Source organism: Teleopsis dalmanni, chromosome 2 (assembly GCF_002237135.1).
Source record: "Teleopsis dalmanni isolate 2A chromosome 2, ASM223713v2, whole genome shotgun sequence".
Classification (NCBI taxonomy): Eukaryota; Metazoa; Arthropoda; class Insecta; order Diptera; family Diopsidae; genus Teleopsis; species Teleopsis dalmanni.
Genome location: NC_051847.1, coordinates 241,134,069 through 241,143,862, shown reverse-complemented (window position 1 = coordinate 241,143,862; position 9,794 = coordinate 241,134,069). Strand labels below are relative to the sequence as shown.

The window sequence follows — 9,794 nt, the reverse complement described above, 5'->3', positions numbered from 1 at the left end:
AGGTGTAGTAATGGCTTCTGATAGTGGAAGTGTCGTAAACCGTGTAGCAGTGAAGGTGCCACCGTTTTGGCACGAGCGACCGGAGATTTGGTTTGCTCAGATCGAGGCGCAATTCGCAGTAGCTGCCATTACGAGTGACATCACGCAGTTCAACACGGTTGTAGCAGCGATTGAGTCAAGTGTTATCGCCGATGTAAGTGATGCAGTGCTTCATCCTCCTGAAACTGGAAGATACGCTAATTTAAAGGCTTGCATCATAGAGCGGTACAGTGAGAGCGAGCAGCGGAAGATTCAACGGTTGTTGTCAGAAGTTGAACTTGGTGATAGACGCCCAACACAGTTGCTAACGGAGTTGACAGCGTTAGCTAAAGACAAGGTGAGCGATGAGTTCCTTAAGTCTCTTTGGCTGAAGCGTTTGCCACCACAAGTGCGCGCTATTCTGCAGGCATCGAACGTGGCACTAGCAGAACTGGCGAAATTAGCAGATCGTATTTGCGAGGCGGGGGATTTTCAACAGATAGCTGTAGCGTCAGCCTCTGATTGTCCAGCCTATTCTGAGAATGCTGTGATTTTACGAAGGCTTGAGCAAATCGAACAGCGTCTGAGTCGTTTGGATTTACGTCGTAGTGAGTCGGTGCAAAGTCGATCGTCATCGAGGAGACGTAGGCGAACTCGTTCCCGACCAGGAAGTCATCCAGATTGGTGCTGGTATCACGAAAGGTTCGGTGATAGAGCTAATGCTTGTCGGCAGCCCTGTAGTTTTGTGGCAAGCTCTCATCAGTCAAAAAACTAGGTACTCCTTCTACGTCGTCGAGCCGAGAAGGGGTTAGTGTTCGTATAGCTCGACTTAGTATTAAAGATCCCGCCACGTCGACCGTTTTTCTCATTGATACTGGTGCGGACATATCAGTTTTACCGAAGTCGTTCTGTCGTTGGAAGCAAAGGGCTAACAGTGTTGCATCAGTTAATTTATATGCCGCTAATGGTACGCCTATTCAAACATTTGGCGAGCGTCGACTGCTTTTGTCTTTGGGTTTGCGTAGAGATTTCCCGTGGACGTTCGTGATTGCGGATGTTAGCTGTCCTATTGTTGGAGCCGACTTCCTTAATCACTATGACTTGTTAGTGGATTTGAAAAGGAAGCGGTTAGTTGATTCGAAGACGACTTTGATGATGAAGGGTAAGGCTGCTGTGTCTCAAGAAGATACTGTGCGTGTGTGTGGTTCAGTTTCAGCTTATGCTGAGCTGGTTAATGAATACCGTGATTTAGGCATTATGAGTGCAAATCGGATGGGTTTAGTTACTAAGGTTGAACATTGCATCGAGACATTTGGTGCGCCGTCATTTGCTCGTCCCCGACGTTTAGTTGGAGCCAAACTTGAAGAAGCCAAGAAGGAATTCCAATTTTTAGTCCAGACAGGGATTTGTCAACCTTCGAAAAGCTGTTGGGCAAGTCCACTTCACATGGTTCGCAAAGGCGATGGAAGTTGGAGACCGTGTGGCGATTATCGCATGCTCAACGCGCAAACTAAACCTGATCGGTATCCGATTCCGTTCATTCATGATGTGACGAGTATTCTTCATGGTAAAACTATGTTTTCGAAGATAGATTTGCAGAAAGCGTATCATCAGATACCGCTTGCTCTGGCAGACATTCCGAAGACAGCTATTACAACTCCGTTTGGCCTGTTCGAGTTTCGCTTTATGACTTTCGGTCTCCGTAATGCTGCCCAGACGTTTCAGCGTTTTATGAATGAGACTCTAGGTGATCTTAATTTCGTTTTTGCGTACATCGACGATATTTTAATTGCGTCAAAAGATGAAGCAGAACACAGAATGCATTTGCGACTGGTTTTAGATCGACTTAGAGAAACTGGTTTGACCGTGAATTTTGCCAAGTGTAAGTTCGGCTGTTCCGAGATCGAGTTCCTTGGGCACGTTATTAGTGCAAAGGGTTTACGTCCTCCGGAGAGTAAAGTTCAAGCTGTTCGTGATTTTCCTCTGCCAGCAACGGTGAAACAGCTTAGACAATTCTTAGGCATGGTGAACTTTTATCGGCCGTTTCTGCGTAACGCTGTGCAGAATCAGCAGCGGTTGTTTCATCTTACACCAGGTAACCGCAAGAATGATAAGTCGGTGATTTCTTGGACTCCAGAAGATGTAGAGGTTTTTGAGGCTTGCAAGAATGATCTTGCCCAAGCTACGTTGCTTAACTTCATGGCTCTGGATGCACAATTGACGCTCACGACTGATGCTTCAGACGTTGCGGTGGGTGCTGTTCTGCAACAAGTAGTGAAAGGAGTGACTCAGCCATTGGCATTTTATTCAAAAGGTTTGAGTCCAGCGCAGACTAAGTATAGTGCTTATGATCGTGAGTTGACTGCTATCTATCAAGCTGTCCAGCATTTTAAGTATGCATTAGAGGGACGTGATTTCGTCATTTTTACGGATCACAAACCTTTAACGTTTGCGTTCAGGCAAATAAGTGAGAAGGCATCTCCTCGTCGTGCAAGACAGCTGGAGTTTATTAGTCAGTATTGCACTGATATTCGTCATCTGGCTGGTGCAGATAATACGGTGGCTGACTCTTTGTCTCGGGTTGCTACGGTTCAGTTGGAGGCAAATGTTATTGAGTTAATTGCTGAGGGGCAGAAGACTGATGCAGAGTTGCTCGCTCAGCTGAAGAGCCAGTCTGAAGATGGTGTTGGGTTGAAGAAGTTGAGATTGCCGGATTCGAGTATTGAACTGTACTGTGATGTGTCAGGCAGTCGTGTTCGTCCTTTTGTTCCCGCAAACTGTCGGCAGCTGGTACTCTCAAAACTCCACGGTTTGGCTCATCCTGGTATTCGAGCAACGCGGAAATTGGTGCAGGCTAGGTATGTTTGGCTTGGTTTGGTTAAGGATGTAGCTGTGTTTGTGCGTAGTTGCATTGCGTGTCAGAAGTCCAAGATTCAGCGGCATACTAAAACACCAATTGGTTCGTTTGCTGATATTGATAGTCGGTTCCAGCATGTTCATGTTGACATTGTGGGTCCATTGCCTTTGTCTCAGGGGAAGCGTTATTGTTTGACTTGCGTCGATCGTTTTTCTCGGTGGCCTGTTGCTGTGCCTCTGTCGGGCATTACGGCAGAAGAAGTTGCAGCGGCTTTTATCGACGGTTGGGTGGCAAGTTTTGGTTCTCCGCAGGCTATTACCACTGATTTGGGTCGGCAGTTTGAGTCTGCTGTATTTCGGGAACTGACGAGATTGCTTGGAGTGAAACACTTTCATACCACGGCTTATCATCCTCAAGCAAATGGTATGGTTGAACGTTTCCATAGAACATTGAAGGCAGCCATTCGATGTCATTCCTCAAGTAATTGGACGCAGTCTCTTCCGCTTGTGTTGTTGGGATTGCGAACGACACCGAAATTAGACCTAAATGCTAGTCCTTCAGAGATGTTGTTTGGAAATCCTCTTTGTGTTCCAGGGCAGATGCTTTCGGATTTCAAGCAGAAGTCGTCCGAGACTGATTTTGTGTCGGCGTTGCGAAGGGCTTTAGCTAAGGTTAAATCCGTTGAATCAACAAGACATTGTCATCCATCTGTGTATGTTCCGCGTGACGTTATTAATTGTAAGCACGTTTTTCTTCGAGTGGATCGTGCTCGAGCTCCACTTGAGCAGCCTTACGAAGGTCCATTTGAGGTGCTGAGTCGTAATGAGAAGACGTCTGTTATTGTTTGCCGTGGGAGAGAGGTGACTGTTTCGAATGATAGGTTGAAGGCGGCGTACTTAACGTGTGATGATCTTGAACAGGTTGTTCCAGAAACGCGTCAGCCTTCAGCGTTGTTGAATGGTGATCAGTTAGTGACTTTTGGTGATTGTAGGCGTGAATCCCTGTTGCCGATTCCGAAAGTGACACGAGCTGGTAGAGTAGTGCGTTTCCCAGCAAGGTTAGCGGAATTTCGGGATTAAGAGTGGTGTTGTCGACTTAGTTGTGGTGTCGCGTTGTTGCTAGTACTCCATCGCTAGGAGGGGGTACTGTGGCGACCCAGTTGGCTGTGCATTTATTGAATTTAAAAAGTAAAATTCAATTTCAAATATTTTTAAGTTTTTTGTTTTGATTGAGGAGAACGTTCCGATTTTTCTCTCTGTAAAAAGTTGAATAAAAGTTTATTAACATTGAAAATTTTTAGAGTTTTATTAATTAGCAAGGTGAACAGATCATTGCTAAAGATTTATATTTAAACTTTATTCTCTTCTGCACAGCAAAGAGACCAACTAAAAGTTACAATTCAAGTTAAGTTCTTTGATAAAATGATTTATGTATATATGTTAATAGTTAATAATGTAATATAATATATAATATACTCATGTATATATATTTTCAATTACGTGTTGCATACAAAATGCTTGCGTGTTAAGCTAATGTGTGTAAAAACGTTTGTTAATTGCATGTATTAATTCATATAAACAATCTTATTTGGACTTACCCAGATATTTTTACACGCAACTTTTTTTTCTTCTATTTATTAGTTACTAACTATTCATTTTATTTGTTGTTGAAAGCTTATTTATAGATTAACTCATGGAAAAAAATTGAAAAGAAAGCGTTAATCGATTTTAATTAGTTTGTTGTTTTATTTATTTATAAATTAAAGGCTTTTGTATAATTAAAAATTAATCGATAAAGGGGCAAAATTACATGATAAGAGCTAATTATTAATTTTCTATAACATTTATGCACTGGAAAATAGAAAAATTAACTACAAAACAAAAAAAAAATATTTCGTATTATTAATAAATTTCATATTAAATTACAGTAGTCTTATATATAGTAGCAATGCTTTTACAAACTGCATTTTAGATTAAATAATTGACCCATTTTCTATGCATATAATATTTGCGCATGATTCCAAATTGAGTTTATGACCCACTGCGGTAATATTTTACATTTTTATTCTTGTATATTTTTGTGTTCATCGTAATGTTCATTGATTAGAACTTCAAATATTATTTTAGCTGCTCAAAGCTTTGAGCATTGCGATGCTGGAGTATGATTATGCTCAACCAAACAAAACACTTCATAATGTCCGAACATCATATGGTGTTAGCGTTTGCTTCTTATATGCTTCTTATATATACATATCTTTTTATTTAATAAAACGAAAATAACAAATAACATAAAGTAGATTTTAATCCAATGATATAAATTGAAGGATACTTGCACATTAAAATTATCGGACACTTTGACGCAATGCCTAATTTACGATACAACCCACTTTTTTAAAATCTTATAGAGAATAGTCCATTATACAATATGTCACTAGATTATTTTAGTTTCAGTTATTTGTCTTCTATGATTTCACTCAAAATTCTTAACGATGTCTTGCATATTTTTAGCAATGCCCAAAATAGATTGAATTCAAGAACAAATTAAATTGATATGATAAGGTATGATAATCCGTACTTTATTGAAAATCACCAAGAACAATTTTAATTTCTTTAGTCATATGTTTAAATTTTTTTTTTTTTGGTATGTAATTGAACGTGTTTTTGTGAAAGATATAGTTTCATTGTGTGTCACAACACACACACAATAGATCCTCTTTTAACATTGTTGTGTAAGAAATTTCCCTGGTATGTGATTTGTCAGTGCTAGACTTTATTTAGTAGTTACGAAAAGAATCGAGTTTATATGAAGAAAATCTAGATACTTTTAAAATGTACCTTCCTCAAATCGAGCTACTCGGATCCTCAAGACGATTCATTACTATAAGATGTCTCGTGAATATATTTGATTAATGCATTTCACACCTCATAGCAAAATCGTAAATTAAACTAAAAGCTGGATCTAAATTTATATCACAACTGTGTTTATTTACGTTTACTTTTAGAACTACAAAATTGATAAATCTGTGTTTGTATATATAGATTATATATGATTATGATTTACCTCTTTCAATAGATATGTAATATATGTATCACATATAATTGCTTTTATTGTTTATATTTTAGAATTATGTTAAACAATTGTTATTTGTCCATAAATTTTAATATTACATATTTTAAATTTTTTTTTTTTTATTTTACAAAGTCTTAATGAATTTTAATTGAAAACAAACAATAAAATTTATGCATCAATTAAGTTGTAGAGTTCTAACAACTTTTAATCGAAATTTTTCATCTTATAAAAGTCAGCATTCTTGTGTACTTAACAAAGATATTTATAGCTAAGAGCGTTTAAATTTCAAATTATTTTTTTATAATTAACAAAGTACTAAAGGCTCACTTAAAAACTTTTTGTATTGCAATAAATCTCAGTAAAAACAATTTTCAATTTTCAATGCAAAAGTTAGCATTTCTATAAAAAAAAATTAAATAAAAACCCAATTGAAAATTAATACAAAAAAAATAATCCGAGAATTTATTTTACAATATTTACACTAAAAAAAAGTACTTACCAATTTGTATCTGTAAATTATTCTGTAAAAGAAATTTGGCATTAAAAAAATTAAAATCAAATTGAATAAATGGAAATATGCCTTAACTTCGGATTAAAAATATATACACATATATAATATTTAAGGACATAAATACATCAACATATGTTCAGGCATACACTTAAATATGCATGCTTTTATGTTAAAAGCTGTATTACACGACCACAGTACACTGTATTCGCGTTCAACCACTGTAATGGACAGAACTGAAGAACGTGAATTACGATAAGAACGCCAAGCTCGCAAAAAGAGTGTAAATGCTGTGTAATTTCCGCTTTTATTCCTGTAAAGGACATCAGTGTATATTGGATGCATGCAAGTGTAAGCTGTAGTCATAATCCTGTATATAAGTATATAGTTATGGGGATATGTGTATGAAGTCATATTCACGTCATTGAAAATTTTGTATCACCAATGACTTTTATCGTCAAGTATCTGTAGCACAAATGCAACATAAATGAACACTTGAGCATCGTTGATAAAGGGGCTGAAACAATACATGTACGACAATACATAAAAATAATCTCTTTGATTGTAAGTGCATGATAAAATTACTAAAAATATTAAGACACAAATAATAAAAATAGTTCAAAAAAGTTTTAAGTTACAAAATAGTAGAAAAAGTAATAAAAGTATCTTTCAAAATTTCAACCTTTTTGTTGCGGTTGTTGGTATAGTAACCAACGCCAAACTAGAAAGCAACAACATAAAATCATGATAGCACTTGCACAATAGAATGTAGGAAATGGGGGATTGTATGGTTGTAGTAATGAGAGTAATAGGTAGTAATATTAAACCTAACCTGAATCTTGATGCAATCTTGCTAACTCAAGGAGATAGAACTATAAATCAATAGTCATATTTTCATTTAAACATGAAAATAAATTATTGACGTTATGAAGAGTAGTACTGTAGTTGAGATACAGATTGAGGCACATATGTATTTATTCGTGCAAAGTAACTCTTTAAAAAGTGGCTATATTCAGACATCAATTTGGCCACTTCCTTAAGCAACAGTTATTATTAGTTATTATCTTTTATCTCTGGAAATTCCGGAGAAATTACTGTCTCCATATGGATATCCCTGCGGAGAGGGGACAAAGAATACTCCCGCGGTTAGGATAACCTGTCGTAAAAGGCGACTAATATCCCCCAGTGCCAGTCTGGCATTTATGTAGGAAATGCACATGGTAGTGAGTTGTGGGGCGGCAACTTGCGACAACTGACCAGAGTTGATCCGATCTGGTACTTCGGGGGTCAGTGGCCCGACAGCTTCGGCTGTACTGACCATTGGTGTTGGCTTCGAAGTGGCTGTGGTTGATACCCAAACTTACGCGGGAAGAATGTTTTGCTTGTCATTCATTCGCCGTGGTGTGCGTTTCAAACCGGGTGCTGCAGCCCAAATTGTAGCAGAGGTATTTGGTAGGCCTCGCATCTTACCAAGGTGGAAGTTATGACCTACATGAATTTCTTCATTGGTACCGGCGGAATAAGCAGAACTATTCCAATGGGGCGTTGATTGACGCTTAAATTAATACGCTGTGTTTTTGAACACCGTAATATTAAGCCTTAGCGGCGTAGAATGTTACGTAAAACAACAAAAGGATATCATGTCTCCATATGGAAGACAGAAAGCTTTTTATGTTAATGGACCTAAACTTACAATCTGCAAAGTTTCCACTTTCTTTACTTTACTTAACTTTAAATTACTTTAAAGATTTAAAAATCTTTACACTATTAATTTGGTATATAAGATTTTATAATTTTCTTTTTCATTTTAAAATTGATCAAACTTTTTAAAATTAACTATGTATATCGAATTAATTCGCGTTATTCGTAGACAAATTTAATTGAAGACAAACGACCACGCACTCCAATATCCAATTGATGAAAAATGAAAGATATCAATAAAAATCAATTGATTTGAAAAATCTAAAACAACTTTTCTTGATAAACAAATTTAAAGTAACGAAGCAAAGTAGCTCCCACTTATTTTTAAGCTGTAATTTATATTTTTAATAAGAATTTTTTCTGTAAACATAAAAACGCAAACAAATTAAATTGTCTGAAAACTTATCAGCAGAAGCGTTTCTCTATATAAAGTTTAAAGCATTTTTGTTAGCCTAGTGACGACAGATGCCGTTAGTGATAGTACTAAGAGTATACACACCCTTGTCAAAGCTCAATTTAAATATTTGATATGATGCAATTTAAAAATTCTTAACCAAACTTTAATTATTGATGCTCTTGTGTAGTTAAAATTTGTTGTTAGTAAGTTTCCCTTTGCGATTTTTACTAATTTAAGATTTCCATCATTTTTGACATTTACTCTTTAAGTGCTCCCAAAGTGCTTTTATCGAAAACCCAACAAAAAATGAAAAAATAATATAAGTAACCCTACAAAAAGCATGTAATACAGCCCTAAAACGCTTTAAATTAACACGCTTAAGGGATTTGAATACTGACTTTTTGCAACTGGAAGCCCCTATTTAAGATGTTTTTTTCACACTTTACCTAAAATGAGTTTTCTTCTTTTTTTGATGATTGAGGCTATGTTACTTCCGTTACTGTACTTGAGAACCAACGTCAAGTAGCACAAGTACGAAGTCGAAGTTGTTTTAATTTAAATGTTAAAATGATTTTATATGCTTACAAAGGACATGTTCTGAAGGTTATGCTGATATGCTATTATATAAGTAGTTTAAAACATCTAACATTAACCTGAAAGCTATAAAATATATTCGATATTTTAAAGTGGTTTGTAATAAAATTTAATGAAACTTTTACATTTTGTAATAACTTTTTTTAATATATACTTCCATTTCTCGTAAAAAGAGAGACCACAATTTTATGTGCCTTAATAGGTAAACGTAAAAGAAGAGCTTTTTTATTTTTCCATGATAGTAAAAATCTATCGTAAAAAAAATAATTATTATAATTTTCCTTAGTATCACTAGAGAAGTTAATGCTTATTTAACTACTCCTCTTAGTTTATAGTGATAATTATATATTTTTCATTTTTCATTTCAAAAATATATTACTTTTATTTGACAGTTAAATAGTTAAACTCTATAATGTTCTTTCATGTTTATATTCAACGGAAGTCGTTTAATGAAATGTTATTTTTTTTTCAATATGAACTTTAAATGTACAAAAGCGACATATGGCATATTAGTGTAAGGGTATGTTGAAAATATTAATTATTTTATTGCATATATTAATTTTTTAATATCTTTAAGATACGAGCGAGCTTAGAGATAAATCTTAATTTATCTTTAAGATACATTTTTGAGCTTAGAGAATAGCCAAAAG

The 9,794-nt window shown here is 35.8% G+C and overlaps 1 protein-coding gene across 1 annotated transcript; it reads left to right on the top strand.

The window, feature by feature from the left end:
• Positions 1 to 10: 10 nt before the first annotated feature.
• Positions 11 to 793, top strand: LOC119677134. Its single transcript, XM_038088400.1, has one exon. The coding sequence runs from the start codon at positions 11 to 13 to the stop codon at positions 791 to 793; it is 783 nt and encodes a 260-aa protein (XP_037944328.1).
• The last annotated feature ends 9,001 nt before the right edge of the window (positions 794 to 9,794 follow it).

Bases quoted from the DNA above. Each gene is read 5' to 3' on its own strand.
- LOC119677134 (XM_038088400.1), top strand. From the start codon at position 11: ATGGCTTCTGATAGTGGAAGTGTCGTAAACCGTGTAGCAGTGAAGGTG.